The sequence below is a fragment of the Lissotriton vulgaris genome, chromosome 5 (genome assembly GCF_964263255.1).
Source record: "Lissotriton vulgaris chromosome 5, aLisVul1.2, whole genome shotgun sequence".
Lineage (NCBI taxonomy): Eukaryota > Metazoa > Chordata > Amphibia > Caudata > Salamandridae > Lissotriton > Lissotriton vulgaris.
In genome coordinates this window covers 1,709,781,246-1,709,797,582 of record NC_141693.1, presented here as the reverse complement: position 1 = coordinate 1,709,797,582, position 16,337 = coordinate 1,709,781,246, and the positions used below count along the sequence as shown (strand labels likewise).

Below are 16,337 nucleotides of genomic sequence, written 5' to 3'. Positions count from 1 at the left end.
AATAATTATTCAAGCGAGCTATCCATGTGTGCCATCAAGATGCTGCAGTAGCCGAGTCGCTTAGTTCATTGAAGGGAGGGGAAGGGTTAGCAGGTTTACCCATTGGATGCAAAACGCTGCTCCAGGGTTGGGGTCCTGGGTTGTCCTCTCCTTGTGGTGCCGCTGGTTGGTGATGTTGGAACATCTCAGCCCCATTGTGTTTGGCAATGTTTATGGGCCCAAGGGTGAGTTCAGAAGTTAGTCCTGCATAGCGGCGTCGTTGAACCGTGCCTATTCATTTCTTTAATTCTTGTAAAAAATGTCTTCTTTTTTGTTTACTGGTTTAACATGTAGAGTAGGACTGCAGCTTGCATTGACATCTGTGGTGTCCACGCAGCTTGTCAGAGTGCGCCAGTTGGGGTTGTGGGGAGAGGATTAGGAGGCAGGAATTCGGGGGTTCACAGTGCTCTTTGGTGGCAGGATGATGCTACTGTTACCCGGAGTCAAGAGGAGGTGTCTTGTCATCTGGGAGGAGGGTAGACAGCCACTCAGGCGCATGTAGAACTGACTGCTGGGATGCAGGGAGGAGCGGAAGCTCCGGCCTTTCACTCGCTCGCAGACTCGGCATCAGGATGAGGCTCTCAGCATCTGTGGCACCGCACCGGTCAGCATGCTGGGAAGTGGGGCTGGATCGCACATGTGGAAAATAGAGAAAAAGACAGAAATACAGTAATTGGAAATCTAATTAACACCAATAAACTTGTACCATCCCAAAAGTGAACAAGTCAGACAAACTTATTACATCTGACCCTTTAAAGTCTGATGGTCCAAGAGCTTTAGCCCATGGGGGTAGGACAATGGCTACGGTTGCAAATTTGCCCCCCGAATGTAGTCCCTATGTGGCAATTCTGGCCAACGTTCCCAAACTCCAAACTGGCCAGGCAGAAGAACATGGTTCACTTATGAACAAAGTAGTGTTCTGGTTGACCAATAGCTGTGGTTATCCTATGGAAGGAATACATCTGATTTTAACAACCCGTAGAGTGGGCTGGATTGGGCCTCTTAAAAAATGCATTGATGGGGACTGTATTATTATTAATTTTAGATCCCCAAGGTGGGCATCTAATACGCTCAAAAATGCACCACCACCGTCATTGCGGGAATTTAATACCACTCTTCTCCCTCTGGGGTACTTTTATAGACACCTGAGGGTGACGCATGGAAATGTAAGCCGGCCCACTAATGGATCCTTGCTAGCTCCTTCTCGGTTCTCTCCCCTGTCCAACTTTACCATCCCAGTAACCAACAGGTATCGGGCTCTGAGTAATCTGGATAGCAATGACTGACATAAGGGACCGTTACAGATTAGTGAGGATGTTTGGGAACGTTATGTACTTAAAAGTCCCACAATGGAAAATCTAAACGTTAAGAACATAACTAGTAAGGTTGATCTATGCACGCGAGAGCAGGGCGGGACATCTTCTACTAATGCAATTTGGACACCTAGCATTCCCAGCGATTCAGAATGTATTTTAGTAGAATCAATTATTACTAGCAAATAGGTGGGCCATGGCATACTCCCTCAGGAACCCCATGAAACGAATTTGGGCAAAGGGTATCAAGTCACTACCTAAAACATTGTTGGGCTTAAAAGCAAAATAGATACCCCATCATGGTCTGATTTTATCCTGGCCCAACATGATATTATATGCTTACAGGAGACGTGGTGTATTGATCCAATATATGTAGAGGGTTTTACCTCACATTGGCTACCAGCCCAGGCATCCCAATCGGGTAGAGCTAAGGGTGGCCTTTTGATTTTGAGTTTGACTACTTTGAATAAATGTAAAATTAAAGGCTGTATTACTGTGGCACCCATTCTCAGATTTTGTGGCTGGCATCAACTGTGGGTAAAGATGTTATTCTGATCAACTTTTATAACAACTTGTTTAACTCTTTACGTAGTTCTATTGTCCATACCCTGGAAAGGGATCTAGAGAAGCTGACTAGTACTATCAGGAAACCGATTATTATTCTTTGGGGTGGCGATTTTAATGTTCAAAAGGATGTATGTTGTTACTACGCATGCTTTTTCCACGCATGCCTTTACAACGCAGGTTTTACAACGCAAGTTGTTACAACGACTTGCGTTGGGGGGCGCTGGATAGTGACTTTTAATTTACTATTCCAAATCCAGTCCCCGTGGATAGTAGGGAAGGTTTTGGATAGTAAATTAAACTATTCCCTATCCTACAGCGCCCTCCAGCGCAAGTCGTAGTAACGACTTGCGTTGTAATTCCTGCGTTGTATAGGTACTGCGTGGAAAAAGTTTTGTTGTAAAGGATGTTTCCTTGTTCAAAATGCCCATTGTCCTTGAGATTTTGAAGATGATTGTTATATACATTTCCCCCATTGTGATTATGGTAGGTCCCTAAATGGTGTCATCTCTAAGATGGACTTAGAGCTACTGTATTGTGCTACTGATAGATATAATATGAAATGGCCCACATTTACAGGCAGGAATGCAACGTCCAATATTGATCATATTATTATCTCCAGCAAAAGTGTACATTTATTCTCATCTCCTTGGATAACGGACCAACCAACTAGCGAGGACCAACCAACTAGCGATCATAATAATTTCTCTGTACTTATTATGTCGGGGTTTTAAAAATCTTACTGGTGTCTCTCACAGCCCATGTATTGCCTCTACCAGACCGAACGGTGTCCGGATAAAATGGGCCGGGTTAGACTCATCTAAAATCCAACACGATATCATTACACAATGTCAGAATGAAATCCAAGTCTGTTAGGGGATGAGGTTGACCCAGTATTGCTGCTTGATACTTTTACTAAGATTAATAATACTGTGGAGAACCTCTTGTCAAAACCAGTGCATAGAAATAATAAATCTAAGGGGGCTGGTTTGATGAAAAGTGCATAGCGGCCTTGGGCCGCTCAAAATTGCTCTGAGGTGCAAGCCTAGAAACCCGGATAAGCCTCTATGTACAGATTATGCCTTATTCCTAAAAACTAGAAAATCAGAACTACAAAAAATAGCCTGGGAAGACTTAAGCCAGGCAGCCGATACCTAAAATAGTCATCTTTTTTGGGATACTGTTAATAGTACCTTCTTAAAAGATGATCATATCTCAGAGCTTAATTCTTTTATTAATTGCAATTCCTGGGTAGCTCATTTTCAAATATTTTTAATCCAACTGCTAAAGATGTTTCATCTATCCTGTCCAATCAATACCCTGCTGAATGGCCAATAATGCCTCTGTCAATTAGTATAGAGGAAGTAATTAAGGGCATAACTAGTAGTAAGGGGGCAAGGCTCCGGGACCCGATGGGGTCCCGATAGACCTTTATGAAAATGAAATGGTTTTATGGCTGCCATTTTTAACCAGAGTTTTTAATGGCGCTTTTGAGACCCAATTTTCTTTATCATGGGGCCAATCAATTATTATACCAATCTATAAGAAGGGAATCAAGACCGATGCCTGTAATTATCGTCCATTTTCTTTATTGGACTCGTCCATAAAGATTATGAGTATGGTCATGCTATCAAGACAAGAAGCCTGGGTCCAAGAGAAGTTAGTCCTTACGCAATTGCAATATGGATTCAGAAAGGGTGTCGGCACACTAGAGCAGTGTGTCAACCTGGATCTTTTGATTGGCAAGTACACACTAGCTAATGAGGGCAATTTATATTTAAGTTTTGCTGACCTTAGCAGCGCTTTTGATTTGGTAGACCACTCTATTTTATGGCCCTTACTGTTAGATATTGGTGCCCCCAAAGAGGTAATATATTTCCTGGCTAGATTATATGGGGAGCTGTCAAGTAAGGTGCGGTACGGTCATTTAGGCGAATATACCCCTCTTTTTAGAGTTAAAAGAGGCATCCGTCAGGGCTGCGTCCTAGCTATTTTACTTTTTTCATTGTTTATCAATGAGGTTGACGCAGCCTTGAAACTGTTTGAGTCGGATGCCCCTAGGGTGGATGGGAAGCCTGTCCCAATTCTTTTATACACCGATGATGCGGTTTTACTCTCCCGCACCCCCATTGGGTTACAGCGTCTTATCGATAATTTTACTGTTTTTATCACTAAAAGAAAACCTTTAAATAATAAATCGAAAACTTTTGTTATGGCCTGCGGCAGGAACCCTATAACATCTATCCCTTATTTTATTGAAGGTTCCAAGGTTGAGATAGTCAAGACATTCTGTTATTTGGGCATTACATTTGCAGGAAATAGGTCATGGGCCCACGAACAGGAAAATGCCTGTTCTAAGATGCTCAGAAATATAAATGGTATTTCTAGACTTGCGGCCAAATTGGGCAATCAACGCATCAAAGATATGCTGACAATTTATGAGATTCAATGTGCTACCGCAGCCCTTTATGGGGCAGGTGTTTGGGGCCACTTTCAGGGTAATATATTACAACAAACCGAAAATCCGTTCTTAAAACGTCTGCTTTGTGTCCCTACATATGCCTCTACGGAACTTATTCACCGCAAGGTGGGCATCAAATTTATTTCAGACCTGACTTCAACAGGACCTCTCTTATTATGGAAATCTATATGGTCAAAAGAGGAAACATTATTTACTCAATCTATAATACCGGACTGTTTAAAATTTGAGAACTGCTTAAGAATACCCTGGCTTGACTACATTATTTATTGGTTTGAATTTTTATTCAATTGTGATATCGATCGGACCATGGGTGTACTGCCTCTGTTGCTAGAGCTGAGATAAAATTAACTTTTCTAGCAAATAAAATAGAGGCCCGTTCCCGCGTTACTAAGAATCAATCAACTCTCCTTTTCTATCTGCAATTGGATCTTAAAGAGGGTTTCCAAACTTACCTGTCAGTCGTGACAAGAGCCTTGCATCGATTTGTGTTGACACGTTTAAGATTGGGTATTGTACATCATCTTGTTAAATTTCCAATTATGAAACCGTGTTCTGCACACGCTTGCCCATGTGATGAAGTTTCACAACAAAGCTGCTGCCATATGTTATTATTTTGTACATTTTAATCCCATCTTAGGAAATTTGATCTAAAACCATTCTTTTTATACTATATTATTAGATCCACTACAGATGACATTAATTTTCTTCTTAGATTGGATGACCCACGATTGTGCTTTTATTTAGCTACATTTCTACTGAAATCCATTAGTATTAGGAAATCTATGATTATTGACATTTGACTTTATGTTTTAAGGCTATCATGTACTTATATGCATTTGCAGTTTTGAACTAGGATAATATATGTCCAAGTAAAATGCTTGGACTCTCATGTATAACATGCACTTGCACTATTGTAATATGCACTTGCACTTTTGTATCTGTACCAACATGTTTACGAATTTTAATGTATTGCACTTTTAGTCCCACTGTTTCATATTTTTCTGATTTTATTGTAGATCGCTTTTTTTATGACTGTACTGCTTATATGGTTGATTTATTTAACCGAATAAAAGCTTTCAAATGGAATTGAAGTTGAGGCCTAAATTTTGCGTCGTGGTTGCGTCACTTTTTTGGCACACCTCTGATGCAAAATCTCCTTTGTTAAATGTTGTAATGCACTCGAAATGTACTCATGATAGACATGCTAAACGTATGTGTGAGATCTTAAGATATGATGTCACTTCTTGTGATGTCATTTCCTGTGAGGTCATAGGTTGTGATGCCACTTCCTGTGATGACACGTTCTGTCACGCTCTGTGATGTCATATGCCATGATGTCACTTGCATACTGCCTAACTTTGTTAGTCCCCCCACTTCCTTTTTCGGGACTATCACTCTGAGAACATGGGTCATTGTCCGGGCACCCTGTCATCCTTTACTTTTATTATCCATGCCCTTACTGCATGCAAGGGTCATCAGTGGAGGTGGTCACAGATGTTAGGAAGATTTTAATTAAAAGTAGGACCTGAAACACAAGGGAGGGGGGTGTTAAAGAGGGCTTTGGCTAAAAGGGTTGGTGGGGGAATAACTCGTGCAAAGGTAGTTTAATCTGGACTCTTACAAGCTTGCCTGGCAAACCAGGTCTTTTATGAACACATGCTTGGATTGTAGTTATATATCCCATGCTACGTAATATATCTCTTGCTGGTACTAGGCCCTATCCCATAAATAAATCCTAAAAAGTGCCCATATTGACCTGTAATGGCCCAATATTTGTTTTCATTATGATGTCACATGCAGCCATTGTCTCAGTCCCTGGTGTATGGAATGGCACTGGCGCACTGCTACAGATTGCTCGCTAGGACATAGTGTCACTCCAAACAAAGACTTCTTTCTTGTATTTTCACACAGGAGACTGTAGGTGTCCGGATTCCTGGCTTGGGTGCATCATGGAGGATACAGGGTGAGTAACGAGAGGGGGTGGGGTAGGCTGTCAGTACAGTGCATGTGAAATAAGTGGAAACGTACAGGGATATATGAGAAAATGATTTGTACACGTTGTTTGCGTGGCCATTGTTCATTGGAATCTTTCAAAACAGTTAGTGGCTTGCCTTGCATTAATTATCCTGTCATCTGGTGGTTGGATGCATAATGTGGCTGTGGAAGGTTTTGGAAAAAAAATATGAAAATGGAGCAAAGTGGCCACTCACTTGAATAACATGAATTTGCTTATGTGAACGCTTCTGCCATTTCTACAAACACTAAATGTGTTACTATTACCCAATTTAATGGTACACACTTTGTAATGATAGAAGACTATCAAACTTGTGATTTGCCTTGCAGATGACGGTATCTTTTGGGCAAACATCATTCTGTCAACATGCCTGTCATTGGGCACTTTTCAAACATTTATCTGAACTCCACAATGACCCTTGCTCCTGTTACATCGTCCTCAATTTTTTTCTGCTGACTTATTGTAGAGCAGTTTCAATGAATTTATGCTGTCTTCTTGATCAACAAGTTTCAGTTCGTAGGAGCCTCAAGCCAAAAACACTACACACCTAAGAGAAAACATTCTGTCTGAAGACCCAAGCAGGCACGTCCGTGATCGACAGGAAAGGTGTGGACATATGGAAACCACTGAAAACATGGATCCATATAGACCGATTATGAGTCAGTAAAAATTGCATTATGCTTGGCTGCCACAGCAGCCAAGCCTCAACCCCACTGCACCTGAATTTTTTAGGTCTCGGTTAGACAGCACATGCGCTGTCTCGAAGAGCACAGCAGCCAAGCCTCAACCCCACTGCACCTGAATTTTTTAGGTCTCGGTTAGACAGCACATGCGCTGTCTCGAAGAGACGTGTTGTGTGGACTTACAGGCTGCCCATCTCCTACCATTGGGTTTCATCAGCGTCGATCTCATTTTTCTTTGATGCCATTCGTCATGTCATGCAGACATCATGCTCTCTTCTGTTTGGCCGTCCCATAAAGCATGGATCAATCACATGTCTCGAAGTACCGCTCCCGGTTTGCAGAGCAATTTGTTCCTTTATTTTCAAGCACTCCATAGGTGTATTTCTGTTTTTAGGCCGTCTCGCTTGCAAACATACACATACCACTAAAATGCATGTGCGTATGTAAACTAATTCATTTCTTAAAAAGTTGTTAAAACATGAAGAGCACTTGTTTATTTTTTATTTTTGCACAAGCCGATGGTATTGGAGCACTCGCTTCGTCATCCCTCTTGCCTCAGTGCGAACACAAGCAGATTGCATTGGAGTGCTCGAGCTGCTCACCAATTACATTACGTAATAATAAATTAATTTTTGTCTCTGATTCTGCTTCCGGTAAGGTTTTATTTTCCTGTTGTTGCTTGCCCATCTCCCCATCCCCTCCTATTTCCTTCCTAGACCCATCCCACACCCACCACCTCCCTCGTCACTGGTGTTTTTTGAAAAAAAAAATTGCACGGTCCAGTGGTATTGGAGCGCTCCATCTTGCCATAGTGCTAACACAAGCCGATGGTATTCAACCGCTTTAAGTGCTCACCAGTTACATTTCACAATGACACATTCATTGACGTAGACAGGGTGAAGCATAATTGATTTGCCAATAATCACAAATTGTTTAGCCGAGCCCAAGATTCATACCTGGTTCCCCAGCTCTCCTGTCCCAGCTTTGAAGTGAAGCGAGGATTTTGCATAACAGTCCAAAGTTCCTCAACTATTTCTCGCTATCAGTTCCACATTTGTTCAGCAAAACCCGTCAATACCGAACAAGCATTGGCAAAACCCATAGATCTTGGCAATTCCCAAATTATTGGCCTTGTCAAGGTGAATGTCTTTTACACATGTTGTCTAGCAGCACATCCGCAATTAAGGATAGTTGACAGTCACTGAATAAAGCGCTGTGATGCAGCCAGCGCATACCACATCACAACACTTTTTGGAGTTAGGAGGAGCAAGACTATAAACTCAACATGGGGGGGCAAAGAGACTCGACGATGGCTCATCATCCTGTGATTTTGGGCTTTAAGTAACTTTCAACCATGCTGAACAGTAGATGTGGTGTTAGACTACATGACAAAAAGACATTCCCATTGACAAGGCCAATTGCTCGGGCATTACTGAGACCTGTTAGCTTTGCCAGTGCTTCTTTCTCTGGTAACGGAGGATCATCCAGTGCTCTTCCTACCATAAGTAATCCGAAGCAATGTATATGTCTATTGAGCCTCCTGCTCTTTGTTTTTTTATCGATTGTTGTATGGTTTATTCTGTGTATTTTATTATTAGTATTTCCTAATCAACATTGCTGCTATTTCCCTTTGCCCGCACTCACATTTATAACCCCAGTAACTCCATTCAGGGCTATTTCTCGCCGCCTCACTGCCGACCGCCATTTTGGGTGTGGAGGCATCAAACGCCATCTAGATGCCTCTCCGGTTAGCGGTATAGTCTTTCTGGGTGTGTCTGGCAAGAGACTATTTAGTGGGCCAATTTCACTCGTGTTGCACCTAACCTACTCATCAGAACTGACCTGAAACGCTGCTCTTAATTATTGCTGCTATTTTAAACTCTATTGAGCCTCCTGCTCTTTGTTTTTTTATCGATTGTTGTGTGGTTTATTCTGTGTATTTTATTATTAGTATTTCCTAATCAACATTGCTGCTATTTCCCTTTGCCCGCACTCACATTTATAACCCCAGTAACTCCATTCGGGGCTATTTCTCGTCGCCTCACTGCCGACCGCCATTTTGGGTGTGGGGGCTTCAAACGCCATCTAGATGCCTCTCCGGTTAGCGGTATAGTCTTTCTGGGTGTGTCTGCCATTTACTACTTACAGACTAGTTATACAAGTGCGCAGCGCACGCGCAGCGGCGCGCCGGAGGAGCGCAGAGGTCTGCGCCCGTCAGCGTCCCGGAGGCGGACGGGGCGGGGGGAGGTGCTGACTCTAGGATAGTATATTCGGCAGGTGAGTTTCTTGCCTTAAGGGCGGGGAGGGGAGTATGTTGAACAGTTTTCCCAGGTCGTCATAGGGGGAAACGGCGTTGCGCTGGATGTGGTTGGCTGCCTAGCAATATACGCATAGGGATACTTGCTGTCCCGGAGGTCACTACCAATCATCTGTGTTTGCTGCTCAATACTCGATCTTTGGGCGGGCATGCGCTTGACATATATGAGCTCCTCGTATCAGAGAGGCCGCTATGTCTGATGTTGACCGAAACTTGGTTGGGGGAAACATCCAATCCTGATCTTGCAGCCGCCATCCCGTCTGATTATGTCATCTTCCGGCAAGATAGAATTAAAGGGAGAGGTGGTGGTGTGGCAATTGTGGTCAGGCGCTCAGCTTCTTGTGTTGTGGTTCCGATGGAGCCCCTTCCGGGCTGTGAGGCCCTGGCTTTTTCAATAACCTTATCTGCCCACCAATCCTTCGTGGGCCTTCTTGTCTATCGTCCCCCGGGGCCCCTGGGTTCATTCCATGAGGATTTACAGGCAAGGGCCATTGAGCTATGTTTGAAGGCTAAACACTGTATGGTCTTGGGTGATCTCAACATTCATATGGACCAAGGAGGTGAGGGAGACACTATTAAAATCTTGGAGGTCACCGCCCCTCTCGGTCTTATCCCCTACCTGGCTGTACCGACCCATAATAGAGGTCACACCCTTGATCAGGTGTTTTCTACTCTGCCTCTCATTATGGCTAGCCCGGTCCCAGTGCTCTGGTCGGACCACTTTCTGATATCCTTTCAGATTGTTGGGGTCGGTAAGCCTGTGTGTGCCGTCCCTCCTCCATCGGGGCAACCCTGTCGAGCCTATCATAAGATTTCCCTTGAAGATTTGGGACAGGCTTTTATGGATAATCCCTGCCCGCTGTCGGGAAATCTGGAGTCCGACCTTGCCCAGTTGCAAGACTGCTTTAGGGAGCGGCTCAATGAACTTGCTCCTGAGTCCTCTCCTCGTAAAACTCCCAGGTGGTCCTCTGCACTTTAGTTCACAGAGGCCTTGGCCTCGTCCAGACGCGCTTGTAAGAGTGCTGAAAGACGGTGGTGCCATAGGTATGAGGATGTGGCCAAGACGGAATACAGGGTAGCTATTAAGGTCTATCATGCTGATATTCTGCGGGAAAAACGGCTTTACTTCTCGTCTAGAATAGAGTCAGCCTCCAGCTCCTGCAAGGAGATCTTCGCTATTGTGAAGGAGTTCATGTCGCCCAAAGCTACTGCATCCCAGCACGAGTTCTCTGAACCGTGGGTGATTGCACTGGCCAGTTTTTTTCATGATAAGATCAAGTTAATCCAGGACTCCTTCTCAGCCCCTGTCTCTAAGACAATGGTGTGCCAGGAGGATTTTTGGAGTCTGGCGGAGGATTCGGAGCGTACTCTGTCTGAATTTCCTCCTCTGTCGATCCCTGCGTCGCTTGATTTGTTATCTCAGCTTAAATCAGGTTCACCTGCTGACCCGTGCCCTGCCAGGTTCTTGGCGAGGATGGCGGAGGTGGTCAATCCTTTTTTGAATCCAGTGCTGATTTATTGTTCTTTGACCAGTGGCTTTGTTCCTGGCGTCTGGAAAGAGGCGATGGTGGTTCCGCTTCTCAAAAAGCCGGGCCTTGATCCGGTCCTTCATGTTAACTATCGCCCGATCTCTCTCCTACCTGCTTTTGCCAAAATCGTTGAGAAGCATGTCCACAAGGTCCTCTCGGTTTTCCTTGAGACCCATAGCTTGCTGCATCCCACTCAGTCTGGCTTCCGAACCAACTTTAGCACTGAAACTGCGCTTTTAGAAGTCAGTGAAGCTATCAAGGAAGTGCTGGATTCAGGTGGTAGGGCCATGTTGGTCATGCTTGATCTGTCGGCGGCCTTCGACACCGTCCTTCATGAAGGTCTTCTCCACAGACTTTATGAGATCGGTCTGCGAGGGACGGTGTTGAGGTGGTTTCAATCTTACCTGGCTGGTCGCCGGCAGGTGGTCTGGGCCCTCCCTACTCAGCCGAAGTGCCGCCTCTGGAGGTCGGAGTCCCGCAGGGCTCCGTTCTGAGCCCGACTCTTTTTAATATCTTTCTGACCCTGTTGGCGGTGCTGGCTGAGTCCTTTGGGGCCCAGATAATATCATACGCCGACGATACTCAGCTCCTTTTTACGTGTGCAAAGGGGGCTGAGTTTGATGGAGAGAGGATTCGTGGTTGTCTTGGAGCTGTCTTTGAATGGTTCCAGGGCAACAGTCTCAAGTGTAATCCGGGCAAATCTGAGGTGCTCTTCTTCGGGTGTAAATCTGACCCGAGTTGGCAAGCATGGTGGCCGCACGACATGTTTCCTCCGGCGTCTTCCTCCACCGTGGCTAAAAACTTGGGGGTCAAAATTGATAATGGGCTGACTATGAAAGCCCAAGTTCTTGGTCTTGTGGGCGTCTGCTTCGGTCTGCTTAGGATGCTCCGGAGGTTTCTTCCTCTGCTTTCATTGGACCATCGCAAGATTACCGTCCATGCCCTCATTGGTTCGAGGCTAGATTACTCGAACATTCTCTACCTGGGTTTGCCCGAGTATCTGTTGCAACGACTTCAGGTAGTCCAGAACTCGGCGGCCCGGGCTATTTATGGTCTTCTCCGTCGTGCTAGCACTTCTGACCTTTTAATTACCCTGCACTGGCTTCCTGTCCGGAAGCGGATTGTTTTTAAGGCCCTTACGTTGGCCCACAAAGCACTGTATGCCACTGGAGCTACCTATATTCAGAAAAGGTTGGCCTTCTATAAACCTGCTAGGGCTCTCAGATCTGAAACCCTCTCTCTTGCGGTGGTGCCTGTGGTGAAGAAGGCCCGGACTGGTGGACGCTCTTTTAAGCGTCTGGCGCCTCAGCTCTGGAACACCTTTCCCTTGTAACTCTGCAGCACTGCCAATTTGCTTGCCTTTAGGAAGGGTCTAAAGACTTGGTTGTTTTGTCTCTAGCTTTCTGTTATTTTTTTTTCTGGTTCATTCTACTGTTGTGTTGTGTGTTAGTGTCTGATCCGTGGGTTGAAAGCGCCGGGACACTCCTTTGGAGTAGCTGAGCGCTATATAAAACACCCACATAACAATATAAAACACCCACATAACAATGACAGGGAAACCAGCGGAGGCTTGTTAAAAGGGTTTATTTAAAATCCTGATAACAATCTCAGCCAGCTGTCCTTTGTACTGCTCTCCAACTCCCCCACCATCAAATCCAAATATTTTCAGAACACCGGTGCACAGTTTTCTTACATGCATAGGCAGCTTGAAAAATCACACACCCTTCACCCATATAAACAAACAGAACAAAATTAAAGCACAGAGGAAAAAAACAAACTCTTCCTAGTGCTTCTCATCTCAGTCCAAGCTTCTGCAGCTCGGTTCCCCAAATCCTTGAGAACTTTCTGTTGTTCTTCAGAATGTGAAGACACATGTTCAGATTTGGTTCCAGTGAGATCAGAACTACCCAAACTACATTAGACCACCCTACCTAGATTCTAAATCCAGTGGTCATCAGTCTTTACAGCATTCTTGAACATTTTGATGATCTTCATCGGCCTGCTGAATTTAGAAACATAGGTACATATACCAGGAAGTTTGATCTTCACCCAGTCCCCTACCTGTACTTTAGTTGATCATCAAACTCCTCTTTTCTCCTCAAAATGTCCATTTCTTTGCCCTCCATCCACTCATTTTCCCTTGACGACTGGTTCAACTCCACATCCTCTCCTTTTTTTCACCAAACCGGAACACATAAAACAATCTGGCTTCCTACCCCTCAATCACTCAATGGGAGTCACATGGTTGTTAAATGAGGGGTCCACCTATACAGTCTTGCTTAGTCTCTCACTCCCTCCGGCTGTATGTCCTCTTTCAAAGCCTTATTGAATCGCTCAATCATGTTAATAGTTTTTGGATAATATAAAGCTGACTTCTAGTGCACTATTCGTTTATCTTTCAATACATTTTCTATCTCTCTTGAAGTTGAGCTCTATTGTCTGTTAACAAAACTGAAGGATAGTCTTCCTGATTAAATATTCAATCAAACAAAATTAACAAGAACTCTTTTTTCAATAGAATTACCAATCAAGACTTCCAGCCACCTGGAGTACATATCCACACAACTCAGAATGTCATGATCCACACTAAAAGTGCAAATAAAACCAAATATTTCCAGGGCTATCACATCCCAAGGACCAGGTGGTAACTTATGAACACACATGGGTTGGGTCCTACATTTCAGTATTATATAACTTCGCAACATTCAGTAACATCTCTCACCTTTCTTTCCACTGTTAAATCCATCCCTGGCCACCAGTAGTCAGTACGAATCCTTTTCTTAGTATTTGAAATCCCTAAATGACTTTCACGTACCATGAAAATAATACGATCTCTCAAATTTACAGGTAGAATTAATCTGCTTCCACTGAATAGAATCCCATCTCTCACAGAAAGTATCACCTTTGCATCCCAGAATCCTATCACATCTTTCCCGAATGAACGTTTGATCACCCATTAACTCTCTTAACCACTTATCCTCAAGTATAGCACCACAGGTCACTTCACATACTTTCACCACAAAATTTGCCATCAAAAACGACCTCACATCACACAAAACACTCTAACTACACAATCTGTGATGACAATCATCCAGAGCATTTTTCGCACCAGGAACATTAAATTCAAATTCTTGTAAAGCTATGACCCACTTGTGGATCCTACTTGAAATGATACCAATTACTTTGCTAATGAAAACCCTCGGAAGGGTTTGTGGTCTGTGTTAATTTTAAAAACCCAACCCCTCAAAAATGTCCTTAATTTCTGTGCTGCCCAGTACACAGCTAACGCTTCCTTTTCAATAACCAAATAATTCATATCCGCACCTTTCAAACTTCTCAGAAAAAACAAAATGGATTTCTTTTGACCTTCAATCACTTACATCAGAACTTGTCCCAGGCCCTTTCAATTGGCATTTGTCATCAAAATAGTTTCTTGACCAGGCTCAACTGCATAAACAAATAGCAATCTTCAACTCAAGCTTTAAAAGCTCACATTCCTTTTCACATTCACAGTCCCACATAAATTCAATATCTTTCTTCAGCAAGGGTTTCATTTTTTAACTTTTCTCAGCAAAAATTTGTTGTAATACTCTGCCAACCTAAGAAATAAAAAAATTCCACTTTGTAGTTAGGGAATGGCATCTCGCTTATTGCATTTACTAATTCCTCCTTATGATGAATACCACCAGAAGAGATGCAATGGCTAGATATTCAATGCTAACCATGTTTAATTAGCATTTTTCTAATTTCAGATTAGGACAACTAACTTTCATTTTAGCAGAAACTTCACACAGACCCTCATTATGTTCACTGGAACTAATTCCAAACACCAATACATTGTCTTAATATATTTTAACTGCTGGAATGCCCTTAAGTATATCTTCCATTGCCGTCTGGAAAACAGATGAAGCAGGAATCATTCCAAAGAACATTCTGATATAATTAAAAGTGCCAAATGGAGTAATAAAAGATGGTAATTTCTGAGAGAAAGGATGAAATTTAATCTGATGGTATGCAGATGTTAAATCAAGATAAGAGAAATATTTTGTGTTACCCAAATAACTCAGCATCTCAGTTATGTTTGAAAAGGATAGAGATCCACAGTCACACATTTGTTCAGTTCCCTTAGGTCAAAAGATAGCCCCACTTCACCATTTGCCTTTCATACCAATACTACAAGTGACAACCATTAAGACTCTTCAATCTCCTTGATTATCCATTTCTCTTTCGTTTTTCTAACTTGCGTGCCATGTCATCTTTTACTTTTAATGGTACATTTCTGACTTTATGTACTGAGCCAGACCTAATCTTAATGAAATGGATACAGTTCTTTAAACATCCTAACTCTTTCCTATACACATTAGGAAAAGGTTTTACATAACAAGCATTAATAGAAAAATCATGGATGATATTCACATGTTTCTTCAAGCTCACAGAGAGAGATTCATTCAGCTCAAGATATACCATTAAATCTCTCTGGTGAAACCAACTTATAAGAGAATCTCCCCTTCACCGAACTGTTTTATATCCGGTTTAAACATTTTCCCTTTCATTTCAAATTCATAAAAGTTCTTGGGTATGAACATAACTTTGGCTACTCAGTCAAATAACATTTTGACAGGAGCACCTTCAATGTGCACTTTTTCAGAAGGACTCCATCAACATTTGCCTTTACTTGCAAAATCATTTCATTACATTCTAACTCCAAGATACAATCCACCTTGCTCACTTTCCCCTTGTCACCCACAGATGTACAACTATTCCTTAAATTACCTTTTCTTCCACATTCCTTGCATAGAGATTTTCAATCTGGACCATCCTTATGATTAGCTGAATAAGAGGTACTGTTACAATGAAAACATCTAAGTTGTGATTTCTGTCACCATCAGCCCTTTCTTGCAGAACATTCTTCTTTTTTATAGTTTCAACACATGCCATGGAATGTTTTAGCAATGGTTAAAACTTCTTTCAGCGAGCGATTGTCTTTGTCACAATGATTCTCTAGCTTTCTCAGTTGCACAACCCAAAATGAATTGATCCTGCAGATATTCTTCACATGAAGAGCCACAATTACATGTTGAAGCATAAAGAAGTTATACTCCCAACAGACTCATCAGATCTCTGCATCCTGTCCCCAAAATAGTACAGTTCAAACGCAGAAATAATCTTAGGAAGATGATGAATATTCAACTTCTTTATGCATATTTAAAATTAATTTAACCCTATGGCATCTTCATCAGAAAGATCCGATAAATGTAATAAATACCTCCTTAACGTCAGGATATAAACCGTGCATAAGAGTTGTGGTCTTACGTTCTACACTTACTGAAGTGCCACATACAGTGGCCAAGCGGTTTGAAACTAAGACCAGCGAAGCACTGGTTGTCCAGGAGAAG

General features: G+C 42.9%; 1 protein-coding gene across 1 annotated transcript in view; it reads left to right on the top strand.

The window, feature by feature from the left end:
* The window catches only part of ADAM11 (ADAM metallopeptidase domain 11), a 336,142-nt gene that overhangs the window by 193,034 nt on the left and 126,771 nt on the right, over positions 1-16,337 (top strand). The window contains exon 14 of the mRNA XM_086919835.1: positions 6,310-6,361. Within this exon, the coding sequence (XP_086775961.1) occupies positions 6,310-6,361 (52 nt within the window). The remainder of the gene's footprint in view (positions 1-6,309; positions 6,362-16,337) is intronic.